General features: G+C 36.4%; 1 protein-coding gene across 1 annotated transcript in view; it reads right to left on the reverse strand.

Annotated features, from left to right (window-relative positions):
• Positions 1 to 21,714, reverse strand: part of LOC131428338 (cyclic nucleotide-gated cation channel subunit A) — a 437,118-nt gene that overhangs the window by 271,611 nt on the left and 143,793 nt on the right. The window contains exon 3 of the mRNA XM_058592234.1: positions 12,786 to 13,179. Coding sequence (XP_058448217.1) covers positions 12,786 to 13,179 — 394 coding nt within the window. The remainder of the gene's footprint in view (positions 1 to 12,785; positions 13,180 to 21,714) is intronic.

Below are 21,714 nucleotides of genomic sequence, written 5' to 3' on the forward strand. Positions count from 1 at the left end.
TGGTATCTTACAAGTGAATGACTGGATGATGGAGTGGATTGCCAACCTGAGTCACGTTGGGGGAAGCTTTGTATTTTTCCCTCTGAAATGAGTAAGACGCACCCTTCTAACAAACAAACCATCAGGCGGTTTAAGCTGGTACAGCGAAATTCTTTATTATATGGCCGGATGTTCTTGCTGGAAGGCGATGTGTCCTCAAAACCCATTTTGGCCTTCTTAACAGCAATTATATGAAAGCTATCTGATAATCAAATTCGGATCTACTGTAAGTCTACCCGCATACACTGGTAATACCTTGAACTGATGATGGCTTCTCACATACATACATACATACATACATACATACATACATACATACATACCATTCAGGTAAACGAAATTGTTGTATTCAAATGTTGTCACTTGGCTGAGAACGAAGACAGCAAAACGCAAAATAAAAATTTTCTACGTTTCACCAAAAACGTTTTATATTGTACATTTTCAATGGCAAATGAACGTCATTTATGTCAGTTACGTAGTTGCCATTTCATATAGGTGAAAGTATGCAGAATAACATAAGATTTAATTGTAAAACATGTTTTCCCTGTACTGAACAGATATTCCCACAGTACAATTGTTTTAATTTCATCTGCGAGTATTGCATTTTCGGAGAGTTCATGTCAATGTAATTAAAAACGCGTAACGCTTAAAAATTGCTACTAAAGTAAAGTGATATTATTTGTATTTTCTTGAAAGTGCATCTGTTGCATAAGGCTTATCAGAAACTTTCTTGGAACCTCTTCTAGCGAACTATTCTGCAAGTGGAGGAAAAATTTCTCAATGGTCTGTGAACATTTTCTTGGTGAACTCCTTCTTGAGAATTATAATAATTGTTACATTTCTATATCACCTGTGAGTTTAGTGATAAAGCTATAAGCAGCTACTTAGGCAAAATTTCGTTGTTCAAGCGGTGAACGATTAGCTACCCCCCGATGAGGCTAACAGTAAAACATATTTATTTCAATAGGCGTTAAAAGTTCAAATAATTTAATAATTTGTTAAAATAACTGAGACATTTTTTGCTTTCATGCACACAGGTAACTTTGCTAGGATTGTTTCATTGCTGGGTTGCACGAGTGACACCTCATTGAAACGTTTCATTTCACGATTAGAGAACTCATTTGTGGTGCGTGTCTTCGCTGGATGTCATTGGTAAACTGCCAGCACGATAAATCAAAAATGACAGTTTAGATAAATGAACAATCGATTAGTTGTACCAAATTTCAACCAATCAAATAAAATAACAACTCTTATTTTAGTTGTTGTGCGATCGCTGGCTTTTCCGTGTACATCCATGACTGATGAACTCCGATCTAAAATTGTATTTGAGATATTATAATCGAAGCTCACAATCAAGCGTTTGCGACTGAAGGAGATAACGGAGCACTTTGAAGGGTTTAGTATCAATTGTGGAATTCACACCAGTTTGAAAGATTGTCCAATTGCATTTGCAAAAATTTGCATTCTTCAGTATTTTCAACAATGTTAAACAGCTTAAAATCATCCGCAAAGGATAGCTTCATGCATTCTATCGAGAAATTTAAATCATTTAGATAAATTAGGAAGAGGAACGGTCCTAGATGACTACCCTGAGGGACACCAGAGCTGACGGTGATAGGTGAAGTCGTGCAATCACCAATCTTCACTATCATTTCACGGCCGGTCAAGTACGAGTGTAACCAGTCAAGGATAGAGCCAGTGAATCCGAGTCTTTCAAGTTTGGAAATCAAAATTTGATGGTTAATATTGTCAAAAGCGGCGGAAAAGTCGGTTTAGATAGAATCAACTTTCCGACGAGCTTGTAAAGTACGTGTGATGAAAGACTTGTAAGATACTCAATTTGTTGACATTGATCGCTCAGGCATGAAGCCATGTTGGGTCACCGATATATAAGCTGAGCTGTTGTGAGTAATAAAATCGAGAACGATAATTTCAAACAACTTAGACACAGCACATAAAGCTGTTATTCCACGGTAATTAGATATAACGCTACATTTTTTTTAAACAGGAAAGACATATGACTTTTTTCATAAATCGGGAAAAGAACCAGAGTGTAGAGATAAATTGAACAATAACGATAATGGTAGTAATAAAATCTGGTCCAGCACTCGATGAAAGCTTCAATTTTAAACACGCTGATCTGACAGTGGAAGGTGTGATGATAGAGTGACGACCTATTGGAGAACGAATATTTTGGCAGCTTCAGAGACTTGTTGAGAGGTTAAGCTCTCAGCGGAAAAAACACTACTGGAGTGCCCACGAAAAAAGTAGCAAATGTCGAGTGTGGTGGATGCTTCAGCATCGTTGAGTGTCATGATGGTAGGTAGTCCTGTCTCCTTCCTTTGTTTGTTGACGTAGCTCCAGAATTTTAGAATCGGATAACTAACGCATAAGACAGATAGGTTTCAAATGAACTTGAAATTGTCGAAACCTGCACTAGTATCTCTGGGAAAAATGAACGAATAGAAAGAAACCTGTTTTATTCCACGAACAAAATATTTTTTTAATGTTTTTTTGCTTCGCCGTTTTAAGTGATAATTTATAATACTCGCCATTCGGTGATTCCGGAACCAGAAGTCGGATTCGGATGAAATTTAGGCTTTCGTCATGGGAAAGTAAGTGAAACCAATGCCGAGCGAAATGATTTGAGAGTTTTGAAAAATTGTTCCGCGATTTTCATTACTGGAATTGGATCCGTATGAAAATCAGCAGTTTTGTATGGAACCTTAGTTTGTAAGATCCAGTTCAGCCGTCTCTGAAAATTTATATGAAATTAAAAGTTGATATGACATTTAAAGTTTGACACTCATCACCCTGTAATTCAGAAACCGGAAGTCAGATCGTAGTGAAATTCAGGAGTTTTTGGTGTGCCTCTTATACCTTTCATTTAAATTTAAGTTTTTGAAAATCGGCTTAGCAATCTTCGAAAAAAGTTAGTGCATATTATTGAATTATTTTTCTCATTTTACCCCATAGCTCCGGATTCGAAAGTCGGATCTGGTTTAAATTCAGGAAATTTGTATGGACCCAGAAGACCTTTCAATTGAATATAAGTTTGTAAAAATCGGTTCAGCGATCTATAAGAGAACTTAGTGCACAAAAATCCATACATAGACATACACAAATACGCACATATACATACACACACAGACATTTTGGGTACTTGACAAACTGAATCGAATAATATACGACACTTGGCCCTTAGAGCCTTGGTTTGATTTTCACAGTGTTGGCTGACCTTACAATACACAGCAAAAAATAAATGATAGCAATCTCGATGTGATTATCAATTGATGCGAAAATAATTTATACGTTCCGAACATCACATGCAATAATTTTCTGTTTTTGAGAAATATTGCGGATAAATCACATTTTATTACATCGAAGCAACGTATTGAGTATTACCTTAAATAAATTTTGTATATGATTCTAATAGGAAATTATGCATCTTTTCTTGTAATATTACAACTATTAGAACGGCATCAACACTTTTGTGATTTTACATCAAAATTGCTGCATATTACTATTCACTACTGGTGTGCAGCGATTACGATATAACATCACAACAATCTCGGTGTCGTTCTGTACTCAATACGTTGTTCGATGTAATAACGTGTGATTTATCTGCAATATTCCTCAAAAACAGAAAATTATTGCATTTGATGTTCAGAACGTCTAAATTTTTTTCGCATCAATTGATCAATCAAACTTTTTTTGCTGTGCATGAGAAAGACAAGAAGGTATCATCTATTCACTAAATTTTCTCAGGTATTCTAGAGCAAATTTCGACAATTTCAGGCTCATTTCAAATCAACTTACATGGATAATGATAATTATTTTTAAATGGGTACGGGTAAGATTCGAGCTTAAAGATTTGCATTTGAAGTAGGTTGGGTTTCGGGTATTCTAACCTGAAACTCGACCCGAAAACGAAACCGACAAGCTCCGTTTAGGTTCATTTTGACAATCTTAGGCTTGTTTGAGAATGCTCAGGACGAACATTCTAGCTATTCAATCTTATAAGTGGCGTAATCTAAACTATCCGTTCAATGTTTTCAGTGATGCCTTAGCCGATTTCGAATATCTAAGACTAGTTTGAAAGCTATTGTTGAGTCATTCAACAAGTTGAATATGCGGTCATATCTGACTCTAGGAATATAAACGCATAAGTGACGTAAGTGACAAACCACACTTTTCTCTATTTGAACTATTTTCTCTGAGATAACTCAACCGATTTCGACAAATTTAGGCTCGTTTGATGCTACGATCTAGTCAAAACTTTATGTTACGAAAGTTTTGATTCTGACGATTTAGAGAAAGAGCGCTTTGAAATGCAGGAACTTTTGGAGACAACAAATGAAAAGCTTTACAGTTTTGAAGGAATAATCGTATATGTGACGTTATCACCACAACGCGTTAACCTCTATCCGTATGATTTTCGATGACGGTTGAACCGGTCTTAGGTCTGTTTCAAGTGTAAATAAATTAAGGTATATAGGTTGCGGAGATATAACTGATACAGTGACACAACCTACAAACCTCACTCTTTTCTATTTGTTTGATTTTCTCGAAAATGACACAACCGAAGTTTTGGAAATAAAAATTAGCTCGATCCGTTTTCAAAAGAGTGCTCTGGCTGTTATGAATATTCAACAGCAACAGCTGATGTCGATAGTTTGAAAAGGTTAGATAAATGTCATTAATATTCAGTTCATATTGCTTCGAGTTTTTTTTTCTAAAAAAAAAACCTTGTTTACCACTAAATTAATAATGAGCATTTTTGTGTAAACTAAGCAACATTGACGGGAGTCTTTAGTTTTCTGTTTTGATTGGAAGAAAAGAGCAACTGAAGCGCATCAAATGCTTGTGGATGTTTATGGCGATAATGCTCCAATGAATGGATTCGACTTTTCAAGATTGGAGATTTCAGCATTGAATACAGACCTCACTCTGGACAACCAGAAATATTCGAAGACAAACAGTTGGAGGCATTACTCGATGAAGATCCCAGTCAAGCGCAAGAGGAACTAGTAGAATCTTTGGAAGTGACTCAACAAGCATTTTCTTTACGATTAAAATCCATGGGAACGATTTAGAAGTAAGGCAGTTGGGTGCCTTATGAACTGAAACCGAGAGAAATTGAAGGGCGATTTTTCACTTGTGAGCAGCCGATTCAAAAGTAACTATGCCCAGTAAAGGGTTGCCATCGACCTCAACATCAACACCAAAGCCGAATATTCATGGTTTGAAGGTTGTGCATCTGGTGGGACCAAACGAATGTTGTGTACTATGAGTTGCTACAACCAGGCGGTTTTATATGTAGACAAAGACATGATAAAGTTATTCTCCTGCACGATAACGCTCAACCTCATGTCGCTAAAATCGTCAGGAATATTTGGAAACGCTCAAGTAGGACATTTTGCGAACCCGCCGTATTCTCCTGACATTGTTTCCTCGGATTACTGATTGTTCTGACGGATGTAGCATGATCTGGCAGGTCATCGGTTTACTTCTTTCGCAGAAATCGCAAATTGGCTTCAAACTTGTGTAACCAGGGGCTGTCGGAATCGGAATCGTTCGAATGGAAAGTGGATGATTTTTGCGCCACTCCCGAAGGAGATCATCCACCAAGGTGGCTTTTGAATGCAAATTTTTAATTTAAGGTGGCCCTAGGGTCTTTGCGTATTTTGTGTCATGATCACGGTTCATCTAACACGCGCATATAGAAAATAATCGGAACGTACTTACTACCATGGATTTACGTAAAATGGCGGAATGTTGGCGTCGGTGCATCATCCAGTGGTGGACGAACGGCGATGGCGTGGTTGGGGAGCTAATTGCAGACTCAATGGCGGTCGTATTGCTTTCAATCCAACGACGGCTTTCTTTGCTGGTGTTGGCCTCTCTGCCAAGCAGTGTCCCTGCTGTTCCGGTCCCTGGATGGTTGACCGGGATCTTTGTAGCTGGATGGTGGGGTCAGAAGTATCGCTGGCTATGTATGACGGTGTGCCGGGATATTGGCCCATACAATGACGCTCTCTTGCCTAGATAGAACATACGACCAACATTTGGTTGTTATAAGAATACGCTTTGCACTCATGCCAACATTTAGAAATTTTACCTTAACACAGTCTATTTTTAGCACTGTGAGATGATCTTTGCTGCACACTCACTTATCGACCTAGCTAACTGCACGAGAGAAGGGAAATTTATTCAATATTACTGACTCAGAATCTCACGCTGTTTCATCAGCTACCTTTAATCTCACACCGCGGCGCTACTAACTCGCGATTAACTCCTGCCTCTTCCACCAGAACAAAGTGAACGACTAGAACTGTGGAATCCTAAGTCTAAGCATCAGTATAAGTGTTCGGTACCGGAAACAGTTGATTACTTCACGAAGTGAATAATTTCCGTCAACCAATTTTATACCGTAGCCGTCTCTTTATCCCACACACAAAGCCGTTTTGATCTACATCGAGAGCATTGTCTTCACCCAAGAAGCACATTTCAAATCGAGTCGTCCTTTTTCCCGAGTTTGATCTACCTTTCCCTCTCATCGTACTTATACGCTGAATACCGGTGTCAATTTACATGAAGGTGTCAGCGCCGCATCCACCCTACAAACCCTACTCCCATCCAACATGCTACCCAGGCAGGCACGAATGAATTTTACCGCCGCATCCACCCCTAAAACCATATTTTTAATCGATCATATTTTTTTTCCAGCACGCCCGAATGAACCTCTATGCGGCGCAGAGTACTCAACCTAGAACTCATTTAATCTTCTCGAGCTTTGGGCGAATTAGGAGAAAGGTAGAACTCGCGAGAGTATCTCTACCACTATACTCAGTTGCTAATACGAGGGGCTCTCTAACTATTTCAGATATTTATCTGTGTAAAGTCCACCTTTTTGCACAAATTTCTGCATTTCTGATACGTACAACGCTACACTTGGATCACCTCAAAATACGAGACATTTTTTCGAGATGAAATTCGAAAACTGCCTGAAAGGTGAGAAAAAGTAGTAACTAGCGATGAACAATACTTTGAACAATCTTTAAATTCTTTTTATTGTGAAATAAATGGATTTCTGACCCCAGAAAAATGGACCGAACTAATTTGTACTCCCAATATTTTATTTCAGAAGCGGTTTCAGAACAGTAGCCGAATAAACGACGCTAGCATTGAAACATTCTTTTTGTGAATTATCCGAACCAATCTAAAAATTATCGATTTTACCTATAATTATGTAAAAAATGGACTCAGTGTAAAAATAGTTGGAATAAAACTGTTTGAATGACAAGAATTAGGATGCGATTTTTCTAAGTCAACCCTGAATTACAAAGGAAAGAATGTTTCACTATTCATGTCTTCGTCCATTGATTTTTCTGTCTCATTGCTGTTATTATGTTCTTGCGTGCAGGAACAGGCGTACCTTATTGTGCATGAGACACAGATGACGATTTCGTAGGTATGGGTATTTTGTTGTTGTGAAGCTCTGTCTCAGAGGTACTGGGACTTAAAACTTTCAACCCTGGCAAATATTGGAATCGTCACCGACATCACTTGTTTCCACTTAGTTGATTGTTGATTCGGATGGAAGGTGTCATTGCCAAGTTGCTTTTATGATAAATTTAACTAGAATAGTAGCTGTTTTAACCACCAACTATGTTGCTTTAAAAACAAAAAAAGGACAGCTTAAAAAAAAAATCAATTTGTTGTAATAAATTGAAACCAATCAAATACAGAAAAACAACTAATATTTTGATTGTATTACAATCGCGGAGGATTTCGTGCAGTGATGATTATTACTATGCAAGCATTCATGTCGTGATAAAGTAATGTAGACCAATTTCGTACATCACGGGCGTGCCACGAATTCGAAGCAACGCATGGAGCAAATCAAATTCCGGAAGGCCTGATATCGAACCCCTGCGCAACGAAAAAGATCCACTTTGCCACAATTTCGACAGTTCCGATCCTCTTTGTCTGATTAGGTAAACAAAGGGATGGAAAATTTGTTTGCTCACGTTCACCCACTACGCCAACAAGGTCAAGTAGCTTTGGTCATTGCTGTTCGACAGTACTAATATACAACTCGTGCCATCGACAGGGAAGCTTCGAATTTGAGATGGCTGAAAATTAATTTTCCATTAGTAATAACGATTCATCATTTTCAGTAGCGCGAACAGACGTCGAGTGTAAGCTAAATGTATTCTGTGGTAAATATCTTAAAGGAATAGACAGTTTGCTGAGTGTAAATTAAATTACTCGGTGCTGTTAAGCTACCAGCTTTCTGCGACGAGAGATGTAATTTTAGTTTTCCTGTTGGTGTGCAGTATGGATAACAGAGACCATTTTCAAACATATTGAGTTTTATACTTTGATCATACCTGTTACCGGTAGTAATCAGTATCTAATAAACTTTATTGAAATCGTATTTTCTTCTTTCCAATAATCCCACATAGAATGAAAGTAAAAACCCTCAACAAGTTTAGCTGTTTCATGTTTTTCTTCTTTCCGAAGTAATCGAACCCGAAGCCGACAATGTCAGCTGACCCGTCACTAAACTGTGATAGCGGCTTTACGGAAGCAAAAAGACTAAACTGGCCTATTCCAAACATGAATACACAGCTCCAGTACAAAAAAAACATCGAAAAACATTGGTACACTACCGAGAAACGAGAAACCTTCTCCAGCGTTGAACGGATACGCTCGTAATGGAGCAGCGGAATATAAAAAAGCTCATTTGAATGTCAAAGCAAACACTTCACCCATCTGGTCATAAATAAATTGATATTCCTTCTCCTGCTGCTCCTCCTTTTTTGCCCCGGCTTTTCAATTGCTGCCGATGGGAGGAACATAAAACCGGAATCGAACCCATCGACAAATAGCTACATACAAGAAGGCTTGGTTTAGCCAACACAGGATAAAGAAATCAAATTAGGTACTTTGGGGTGTTGGGGGTTTTCAAGTGTTTGAATAAAAATTTAATATTCTTGGAGTAATGCACCAATTGGGCTCTGGTGATATAAAGCTTTGAATGCTGGACTATTCTAAGCTTCTACGATATTTTTTTTCAGTCATACGTATCATACTTAAAATTGAATCTAAGTTTGTGAAAGTTGGTTAAGCCATCTCTGGGAAAAGTGAATGACCATTTTTCGCATATCACCCTGTAGTTCCGGAACTGGAAGTCGGATTGGGATAAAATTCAACAAATATCTTTCAATGGAATCTGAGTTTGTGACAATCGGTTCAGCCATCTCTGAGAAAATCGAGTGACATTATTTGTCACATACACACATACATACATACACACATAGACTTTTTCCCAGTTCGTCGGGCTGAGTCGAATGGTATATGACATTCGGCTCTCCGGGCCTCCGTTCAAAAGTCGGTTTTCACAGTGATTGTATAGCCTTTCTAGATGAGAAAGGCGAAAAATAATAAGCAGGATTGGGAACCTTTAGCGAAGATTGAAAAGCAGTAGAGAATATTTTTCTGCTGAGCAACGCAGAAATACAACGTTATATATGCAATGAAAACAAAATTCAATCAGAAAACTTGTGTATGGTTTTCTTCTTGCTGAAATAATGAGCATATTATTTAGATAGTATAAAGTATTGCTTTGTATGAATCCATTTTCATGTAAGACACTGTTACGATCAATGCTATATTGGAAAATAGAAAAAGAAAATCTTTTCTGGATTTATTGAGTTAATTGAAATATGAATTTGATCAATATGATCTAAAAATTTCAAAGAAGCTGTGAAAATTATCTTATGCATATTTTATACATCATTCCAATGTTTCTTATAGCTATTCTTACTTTTTATTTTTTCAGAAATCGAAGCACAACCAGCAGAACACATTTATTCGAAGCCGCTTGAAAGACGTGCAAATACATGTTTCACCATAAAAATATAGTTCGTTTTCGATTTTTTTTCGCAAAAAGATGAAAGATCACTACAATATTTAGAATTATCAATTCTTCAAACATAGAATGTTTTTCAATAATTCATGTTCGAGAAACGAGCAATTGTTTTGTAAATCAAATGTGAAACTTATTCATAATGAATTATGTTGGTTATGATTTTGTGAATATCAACTCATTACTTGTTTACATGACATAGTAATTTTCTTGAGTTTCACAATTGTTTATTTGTTGTTTTTAGTGCTAATATGACGGATGCATGAGTTTTAAAATTGATTTTCCAAGTTCATATGATTTTTCGTAAAACATATATATTTATGTGGAACTCATATAGTTGTTCGATTTTGTGTCTTTATTTTTCATTAAGGTCTTGGTTTTTTTCATAACGAAATAAAGAGAATAAAGAATAAATGTTTTACGTCAATATTTGTTTAAATTGTCTCAACTCGCTAAGTACGTCGAAATTCCTCACGATTATTCAAAGAGACAAAATCGAAAATTCTTTAAAAGCCTGAAAACTTCGAAATAAATTCGAATTTTAGAACTCCTAATTAATTGAGCTAAAAATGGTTCACCCCGTCATACAAAATTTCATTGTGATATAAGGAGTGTATCGAAAATAAGCTATCCACATACATTTGTGTTGTACGCATGTATTTGTGATGATTTTTTATACTCAGATCACAGCATGCTGTGCGTTTGGCTGTCAGCTTTCGTTTGTTTACTTGTTTGCGCGGTTGAAATTCTTCGTTTTCAAAATGTCGCGCGTATTGAAAAGGAAGTGAAAATTAAGATTCTAGACACATGGCTAAGTGAGAAGGGTATTACTATGCGAAAATTGGCGAAGCGGTTTGGAATTCATCGTGTCAGTGTTAAAATCATCATTAATAAGAAAAGGAAAGAGGAACAGAAAGTGGTATCTCTAATCATGAAGAACAAATCAATGTCAATACGTGATTTAGCCAAAAAAGCAGAAACGAGTGTCGGAATGATCCAGCGTATCGAGAGGCAAAATCACCTGAAGAACTACAAGAAGCAAAAAATCTCGAAGAAGTGAGCAGCAACAAGGGCCCGGAAATTTATTCGCGTCTTTTGCAGTGTCTGGATGCATGCGTTTTGATGGACGATGAGACTTATGTAAAAGAGGACTCAAAAACCCATCCAGGTCCACAATACTTTACTGTCATCGTTGGGGATGATGTGAGCGATGCGGACAGGTCGATTCAAGTGGAGAAATTCGGCCGAAAGGTACTGGTATGGCAAGCAATATGTTCCTGAGGTTTGAAGTCAACCATTTTTTTGCCCTACCGGAACTATAAATGCAGAAATCTATCGATCTGAGAATCTCCAGAAGAGATTGCTGCCTTTATATAAGAAGCATAGTACACCTCCACTTTTTTGGCCGGATTTAGCGTCGGCTCACTATGCTAAACCACTCTCAATTGACTTGCGGAAAAGTTACTGGGCAATCATGAAGAGGGTCTTCAAGAAGACTGGTAAGACAGCTGGAAACATGCAGGAATTCAAAAAAATGGACTCCAGCGTCCAAAAAATGCGATGCAGCACTTGTCCGGAACTTGATGAAGAGTTCGAAAATTAGTAAAGTAATAACTTAAACTTCATCCGGCTTTCATTATGCTCAAGTTTAACCTCGTACAATAAAGGATCACTTTTTAGATTGAATAAAATATCGTTTTTTATCAAAATTTGAAAGAAAATTTTTTGGATAGCTTATTTTCGATACACTCCTTAATTATGAAATACCACACATTCTGTAAAGTAAAATGACCAATGGAATACTAAATACTTTGCCTTGATTTTCTCATTATAAAATATTAATTGATGAGCTCTGATATTTTTCAGCGACTAGATACGGACGAAAATTTTTGCGAAACCTTCAGAACAGGACGGACAGCAAATGTACATTATAACTCTTTCCTAATTACAAACAATTATCACTAACTGAAACAGCATCGTATTGGTGATTAAATACGACAATGGTTTTGAAATTTGTAAATGCTATGATGTTACCGAGATGTCAGCGAGCGACTAGCATTTCAACATATTCATATTCCCGTTATAGACTTTAGAATAACGATGCTTTATTGCATAAAACGTCGGAATCGAATAACAGGCAACCTGTATATACTGTATCTGTATGTTACTGTAAACGACCAATGAAAATATTATCAACGCCATAGTTTAATAATTCTAAAACATTCAATTCCGAATCAATGCATCCGCCAGCCGAGCACATCGCAGAATAGGCTAAATCCCGCACGATGCTTTCCGGACGATGAGTGGCAGGTGGCGGGAAAATGACACTTGCCGCAAAAGGTTGCCGGTTTGCAATCGCACCAGTGCAAAGGCACGTGTACACACCGATAGGATGTATGCCATAGAAACAACAAAAAAAAAACACAGAGCTTCGGCGTCAGGAGTCAAACACAGACCTCGCCCAGGCGTGGGTGGATGGAGCGATGTTCGTTGGTTTTGTAAACACAGGACTATTATATAAGAAAAGCTTCCACGAAGCATCGCTCCTTCGAACGCCCACTTACGGGTCAACAAAAGTTGAAACCATCAACGAATGAAGTGGTTTGGTCGGCCTGATCACCGCTGCCGAGTGAAAACGTTGTTGACACCAGCTGATATCCGACACGGCGTTGGCTTTTTGTTTGTATCAGGTTGCCTTCGTAAAATTATCAACATTTTGTAATCCACAAGAGTGTCGTTTCGTGGTCGTTTAATAGATAACATTTTGTCAGGATCAGGAAAAGCCCGTTAATGCAAAGCAAACACTCACCAGGAAATCTCCCCTCTCGCTCTCTATCACAGCCTGGCTCAGGTGGTTGTTTTTGCTGTTGCTAGTGCTGTTGGGCATCGATTCACTGTGGTTATCGGAGGCTAGCTCGATGCGATTTCGGGTCGTGAACGGAAGTTGACAGGTTTGGGCTGGGTTGGTTGATCCCGCGATGTAACCTTGAAGGGCTTGCTGCCCGGCCGGGGTCGTCGTTGTCGACAAGCTCGGTGTCGTTGCCACACTACTAAAGCTACCGACGGTCGAGGGGTTGAAGTTCTGATAGATTGTGTTGCTCCCGAAAGGAGTGGTGCTGATCGTGGATGGCCCATTACAAAGACCTGCGGCACGATGCGAGGTGTTGTACAGTGGTCGCTGAACTCGGCTGAAATGGTAGATACTGTAAAGAAAATTAGGAAACATCAGTTTTCTCCATGGCACCTGCAAGTTACTACAGTTTTGTTACACAAGTAATAATCTAAAGTTGATTAAATTATTGATCTTGGAAAAACTCAACAGTTGATTGCATGGGATACAAAATCAATTACTCATAGAAATCAGAATTCGCGATATTTAAAAACGATCAATAGCTGAAATATGGAACTATTATTTCACACTTCAGCTATTGTACCAATTGCCGTATCATTTGTAGATTCGCCATATTATTTTACCGATTACTCGACCGTCAATCAACGAATTGTGACAAAATCGGATACAATAACTTCGGACTTAAGAAGCAATATCACAGAAAAAATAGTTCTAAAATTGTCCAAAATGCTGTTATAACGACGGTCAATCTATCGAACAGAGACAGCAGATTCCACTCTAACTAATGGTTTTCGTATATGAGATGACTACTAGAGCCGTCATACTAGGCGCAATCCATTTGTTACATAGTTATTAGAATCCTCTTCTGAAAATCTTTAAGAAATATAAGATCAATGTGTAAATACAATGCTTGGTTCTCTAATGATGCATCTGCGAAGTATGAAGTGTTTCCAAATATATCAAAAAGCATGTGAACGGCAGATATTTTCGCTTCATTTGCCAAAACCACAACTTAGTTCACAAACTACCAAGCACTTTCCTTCGGATTTAAACGTATGTAAACACCAGGTTGTAATTTTACTAAATACCAGAAGCTCCCTTCAAGTCGAAAAGCATGTGAGCTCTTGGTGTTTATCGGTGGTGGTGTTCTTAAATATTGCTTCTACAAACATACAAGCGATTCTTTCCGAATAAAAACGTAACACCGTAACGTCAACACCGATTTCTACGAATTTGATCTCGTTTAAAAAACACTATTGAGCAATTGATAAAGTTCGAAGATCCAATGGCTATACTTTTGGTTCCGGATATGTAATAGTATAAGATACTTAAACGACAAAACGCGTTGTCCTTTTTCCGGGCTCAATTTTCTCGAAGATGGCTGAACCGAATTTAACAAACTTAGTATACTATTGAGTAATTGATCAAGTTCGAATATCAAATGGAAATGATTTCTGGTTCCGGAAATGTAATCTATATATATATATATATATATATATATATATATATATATATATATATATATATATATATATATATATATATATATATATATATATATATATATATATATATATATATATATATATATATATATATATATATATATATATATATATATATATATATATATATATATATATATATATAAAATGGAAGTAAGTTTGTATGTTTGTAACGCCATAACTTCGGAACTACTAAACGGATTGCAACCAAACTTGACACAGTTACTTCTTGCTCTTCTAAGATGGTTTAAGGAGTATTTTTATAGGAGAGGGAGCGTATCAAGGGTCATTAACAGGAGGGGATCAATAAAAAATTCATATAACTCGACGAGAATTGATACGTTTTTGAGACCATAGAAACATTTTGCATACCTTAGATAAAACTTTACGGTGGGTGGATGTAGCAAGTGCCTTTAAAAGGGGGGGGGGGGTGTAATGTTTAAAACCGCATAATTTCGAAACTACTGAGCGGATTGCCACTAAACTTGGCACAGTTACTTCTTGCTCTTCTGAGATGGTCATAAGGGTATTTAAATAAGGGAGGGAGCGTAGTAAGTGTCCTGATCAGGGGGCGGATCTTGAAAAAATTTGTCTAATTTGACGAGAATCGATACTTTTTTAAGACCATAGAAACAGTTTGCATATATTAAATATGATTATATGGGTGGTGGATGTAGCAAGTACCTTTGAAGGGGGGTGTAATGTTTATAACGGCATAACTCCTAAAATATTGAACGGATTGCCACCAAACTGGGTACTTGTTGCTCTGTAGAAATGGTCATATGTGTATTTTTATGAGAGAGGGAGCGAAGCAAGGATTAGTTAGTTAGTTGTTTATTTTAGCCCGGTTTTAACCTATAGGTCATTTACCGCGGAAGCGTAGCAAGGGTCTTTAACAGAGGGGGGGGGGTCTATGACCAAACTTATCTAATTTGACCAGAATCGATACTTTTTGAAAACCATAGAAATATTTTGCATGATTATATGGGGGTTGGATGTACTTTTAAAAAGGGGGATGTAATATTTCAACGGCATAACTCCAAAACTACTGAACGTATTGCTATCAAACATGGCACAGATACTTCTTGCTCTTCAAAGATGATCATTAGGACATTTTCAGGGGAGAGAGTGTGTAGCAAGCGTTCTTAACTTGAGGAGGTCATGTCGAAATTGATCTAATTTAAAGAGAATTGATACTTTTTGAAACCATACATACATACAACTCAAATAAGGTTTTAAGGATATTTGTGGGGGTGGATATAATGAGTGCCGCTAAAAAAGGAAGTTTAATGTGAAGTTTGCAATAAAACGATACTTCTAGTTGAGTAGAGATATTATTAGCCCTTCAGATGATCCTAAGAGCATTTTTAAAAAGGGAGTTGGAGGGGGTGGATAAAGTAAGGGCCTCATCCAAGGGGGGAGCAAAGTCCAAATTGTTAATATAATCGAACGTAACTCCACGACAACTCAAACTCACCACACCTAACTAGGTTGAATATTTTAAGGTGGGAAGGGTGGGGGCAAAGGTCCATAACAACTCAGTAAATTATCACCAAACTTGGCACAGGTACTTTTTACTATTCAGAGGTGGTCACGACAAGCTTAGATATTCATTACAAAGTTTTATTGTATCATTTTTCTATTCGTCGTCAAACAAGATAGGAGGAAGGATTCAGACTAGGAGAAGAGGGTCTTGAAAATCAATTTTCATCTTGAATTTTTTATAAAATAAGAGAGGGGCAAGAATGTCAAGATCGTGCTAGATAGTATTGCTATCGTTAATTTGAATTAAGTAGTACTGCTGCCCTCATTGAGGTGGCCATAAGGGTTATTATGGAAAAGAGCTGTTGTAAGTTCACTAAAAACAGGGGAGTTCAATATAAAATTTAATCTACGAGAAACGATGCATCTTGACAAATACAGATACTACTTTTATGTCAATGCAGATTAAAAGGTTATTTTAAGGGAGAGGAAGTGCAGCAAGTGCCCAAAACATGGGTAGTGTAGGGTAAAATTGATTGAATAACAACATAAAACTGCTCAGAGTATTACACTAAATAGGACAACATCGGGAAATTTTGTTCGGCAAGGTTTGAAAATCAAATGGCTGTAACTTACGGCTCCAGTGATATAATTGCATAAGTGCGTAAACGTCAAAGCTCATTACCGCTCAATTTTCTTATATATGGATTAACCGATATCAATAATTTCAGGCTCGTTTGAGTCTAAAGTTGGGCTGTCGGTCAATTTCGAAGATCATATGGCTGACATTTGAAGAGATATAATCGGACAAGTGACATAATCAACAACATATTTTTTTCTATTCGTATAATTATTTCAGATAGTGACCTACGATCACGTTCAAATGTATTATTGCTGATACGCTTGGTCTGCGAAATATTGGCGAATATGTGACATAAACGATTCAGCATGCTTTTGTGAACTACCCGATTCAATCAAATTGGGGTTAAAAATGAGCTCAAATTAGTCTCAGGAATTTTCTCAATAAAAAGTCGAAAATGTTTATACGAGACTATGTCGATGAAAGAGAAAGGCATTATCACACCACTAGGTGGATTAAGAATATGTTTTTCAAATTGGTTCTAGTTTTTCGAAAGCATTCTTGATTACTTAAAAAAACTATTTGTATCATCAGTTTTTGAATCTAGGCTTATTTTTGTGTTTTGTCGACCACGTCACTTACACCATTACATCTCAGGAACCGAAAGTGTCAGCCAATTTTTCCTCGAACTTGATTCACAACCCAAGAGTATCTTTCAAATGCGTCTAAACTTGTTAAAATCAGTTCAGTCATCCCCATGAAAATTGAACGAGGAAAAAATATGCGTTTTGTCGGTTACGTCACCTATACAATTATTCCGGAACCGGAAGTGACAGCCAATTGATCTCCAAACATGATTCACAATTCAAAAGTAGCTTTCAAACGCACCTAAGCCTAATATTGGGATAATAATGTTCTTTTGTCATTTAAATAGTCTCGTTGAAACTTTATTTTTATTGAACGACAATCACAATTCAACGAATACGCTTCTTATTTTGTAACATTCGCGGAACTGAAAGAACGTGTCCATTTTTTCATCGTGTCGCTCTGTACGACAGCAGGGAGCCTCAAACACTCATCACCCTATAATTCCGGAACCAGACAAAATTCAGGAATTTCGTAAAGGACTTTGAGACCTGCAAGTCGCTTCGGAGAGAGGTGAGTGAACTACCACTATTTCCGGTAATTTCGGAATTTATTGAATTTTTTAAAAAAATTATGGTAAATTTTAGCTCGAAAAAAAAAACCTGTTTTAATCCACCTAGTGGTGTAATGATGCCTTTCTCATATCAATCATACTTTCATATATAGTACTGTGGTATTCTTCGAAAAAATTTTCTTCGATTCTTAAAAGAATAACCGAAATCGGTTTGTTTGACCGTCTACTGATAAAAACTATCAATTGGAAAAGATTTGAGGTCGATTTAGAATTTTTTTTTAAGTTTTACCCCATTTTCAGTGATGGTATACAATTTTTAACCCACTTTACCCTATATTTCCGGATCCGGAAGTCGGATCCGCATGAAATTCAGGAATTACGTATGGGATTACAGGACCTTTCATTTGAACTTAAGTTTGTGAAAATCGGTCGCGCCATCTATGAGAAAACTTGGAACACATATTTTCTTTTTTTTGCACATTTTACCCCATAACTCCCGAACCAGAAGTCGGATCCAAATAATATTCAGGAATTTTGTATGGGACCACAAGACCTTTCATTTGAATCTAAGCTTGTGAAAATCGGTTCAGCCATCTCCGAGAAAAGTTGGTGCAAAAAAACGTTTCATACACACATGCACACACACACACACAGACATTTTGCGTACTCGACGAACTGAGTCGAATGGTATATGACACTCGGCCCTCCGGGTCTCGGTTCAAAAGTCGGTTTTCACAGTAATAACCCTTCTATATGAAACCTTTCTATATGAGAAAGGCAAAAATCTGCTGGAGATCAACGTATAAAGTCTAATAATCAGTACATATGTTAATTTTAAAGGAAATTGTCGGAGGAAAAAAGTTATTAAAGGAAACCCGACACAAGGTCCGAAAAATAACTTATTCCTGAAATGTAAAGTCTGATGGATGAAAAAAAAAACTTCATTTTTGCGAATCGTTTTTAGAGCTATCGTTCAAAAACATAAATTTCAATGTTTTGCATAATACAAATTATCATTCCAACAACATTTCGTTATTTTTTCGTAGAAAAATATTGCGAAATAAGTCGGTGAAAAAGTATTTTCCAGGACGCGTTCTAGAAATCAAGATCTGCGGTTTCCACTGTATATTGGAGTAAAATTATCAGAGGTTAAAAACCCAAATAATATAACTGTCGTAGATGTTTTCCGAGACCCTAAGTTTTTATTTGACATTTTTTATTTTTGTTTTCATTTTGTTGACTGTTTGAATTCAAAACAACAATTTTTCTCTAAAATATCCGCTATTTTGTAGCTGTAACTAACCCGAAAGTAACCAAACACGAAAAAAGTTAGGGTTGGGTATCTTATATGTAGAAAGTGGGTGCAAAATTTTAAAAGAATTGGTGAAGTGATTTTTGAATGACGATGGACACGAAGTTTTGAAACGAACTTCGAGAAAAAACGCATTTAAAGTTTACTGTCTATAAAAACGAAGGAAAACCTTTATCTTTCCTTATTTCAACAACATTGAAATAGGGAAAGATAAAGGCCCATAACTTGCAGAGTTTTATTCCGATAGGCTTGAAAATTTGACAAAATATTCCTGAAAGGTATTATTATTAGAAAATGAAACGAAAAAATAAATGAGTCTTCAAAAGTGTTAGGCCCTATCCTCCCTATCCTATCTGGCACCACTACTTCTAGTAGATTTTATTCACTTAAAAAGACATTCCATACTAAGCTGGGTAACTATCGTGAAGACAAATACAAAAACTCAGAACAACAATAAAGTCACATTATATTACGATCACTAGCCTTAGTGGTGCTAGATATATCCCATACCAATCGAGCTAAAATTCTGCATAGCTCCTAAAAGGAACACGATAAATTTGGTGGAGCTGAAGTCTAAACTTTAGTGCTCATCCAGCTCACCGTTTTCATCGAATGCGAAGAAACTGCAGCACTTTCATGAAAATGTCTCTCGTGCGAAGCGAACGGCACATAAAACAAATAAATAAATGATCAATAGTAGCTGATGTGCATAGCAATCTTATCTACGGAATTATTGAACCGCAAAGAGTGCCAGTCGGTTCGATACTGACCAGCGATGCCAGATTGAATTTCCCTATTCCATCTACGACAGTTATATTATTTGGGTTTTTAACCTCTGATAATTTTACTCCGATATACAGTGGAAACCGCAGATCTTGATTTCTAGAACGCGTCCTGGAAAATACTTTTTCACCGACTTATTTCGCAATATTTTTCTACGAAAAAATAACGAAATGTTGTTGGAATGATATTTTGTATTATGCAAAACATTTAAATTTATGTTTTTGAACGATAGCTCTAAACTAGGTGATAGAGCGATAAACTGTTTTAATCCACCTAGTGGTGTAATGATGCATTTCTCACATCAATCATACTATCATATATAGTACTGTGGTATTTTTCAAAATAATTTTCTACGATTCTTAAAAGAATAACCGAAATCAGTTTTTTTGACCGTCTACTGATAAAAACAATCAATTTGAAAAGATGTGAGATCGATTTAGAAAACTTTTTAAGGTTTTTCCCCATTTTAAGTGATGGTATACAATTTTTAACCCACTTTACCCTATATTTCCGGATCCGGAAATGAGCATGAAATTCAGGAATTACGTAAGGAATAACAGGACCTTTTATTTGAACCTAAGTTTGTGAAAATCGGTTGCGCCATCTATGAGAAAAGTTAGAACACAGATTTTCTTTTTTTTATGCGTACTAAACGAACTCTGTGAACTGAGTTGAATGGTATATGACACTCGGCCTTCCGGGCTTCGGTTCAAAAGTCGATTTTCACAATGATTGCATAACCTTTCTACATATATCAGTTTAAGTCCGTATAACATATTTTACATTGATTACATGTTTTTACCTTTCTCATATAGAAAGGTTATGCAATCACTGTGAAAACCGAGGTCCGAGTGTCATATACCATTCGACTCAGTAGTTTATCGAGTACGCAAAATGTCTGTGTGTGTATGTGTTTGTGTATGTATATATGTAACATTTTTTGCACTAACTTTTCTCGGAGATGGCTAAACCGAAATGAAAGGTACAATTGTCCTATATATATATATATATATATATATATATATATATATATATATATATATATATATATATATATATATATATATATATATATATATATATATATATATATATATATATATATATATATATATATATATATATATATATATATATATATATATATATATATATATATATATATGATATATTAAATATATTCAAATGAAAGTTGCAATTGTCCTATATAAAGTTCCTGTGGTTTGTTTTGATCCGAATTCCGGAGTTACAGTGTGATAAGTGAAAACATTCTTGTTTCAAATTACTTCCTCACTTTTCTCAGAGATGGCGTAACCGATTTCAACAAACTTAGATTCAAATGAAAGTTCTCATGGTCTCATACAAAACTTTCGAATTTCATCCGGATTCGACTTCCGGTTTCGGAATTATAGGGTTAAGTGTGTTAAAAATTGGGTACCGTCTCTTGAAGCGGCGAAACAAAATAAGTAAAAAAATTCTTAGCTTGCCTCGAAACTATTCCAATCGGTAGCCATTGTCAATAGACAACCAAACAACCCGATTCCGGCTATGCTGGTTCTCGGTTTCTGAAGTGAAACTACATGAAGTGAAACTACAAAGTTTGGGTGCGTTCTGAAAGTTTAACAGTTAATCAGTTAAACTAAGCTCAATTTGCGCAGGTTTTCAATTATTTAACCCAGTGAAATATGTCGGCCTGAATCGGTCCGATTGGCGAATCAATTGATCACGTTCCTCTATCATCATATGATAGAGGAGGAAGAACTTCATGTAATATTACTTACATTGGTGGAAAAATTCGACTTTCTTAAAAACCTGTATAAAATCAGTATTTTATGCAGAATACGTATAAAATTCAGTAATTTTACCAATATACTTGAAAATGAGTTGAATACAGTAAAATCTGTATTTCTGGTAATTCTGATACTGACTGTAAGTCTGAGGTAACGATTTTTTAATACGCGAAACACACACATACAGTGAAGAGCGGAATTGCTATGAAAACCGTAAACATTTCAAAAGGACCAAAAAGCAATTGGGAGATTCTCTTTGATTGCTTTCTCTTTCGA

Source organism: Malaya genurostris, chromosome 2 (genome assembly GCF_030247185.1).
Source record: "Malaya genurostris strain Urasoe2022 chromosome 2, Malgen_1.1, whole genome shotgun sequence".
Lineage (NCBI taxonomy): Eukaryota > Metazoa > Arthropoda > Insecta > Diptera > Culicidae > Malaya > Malaya genurostris.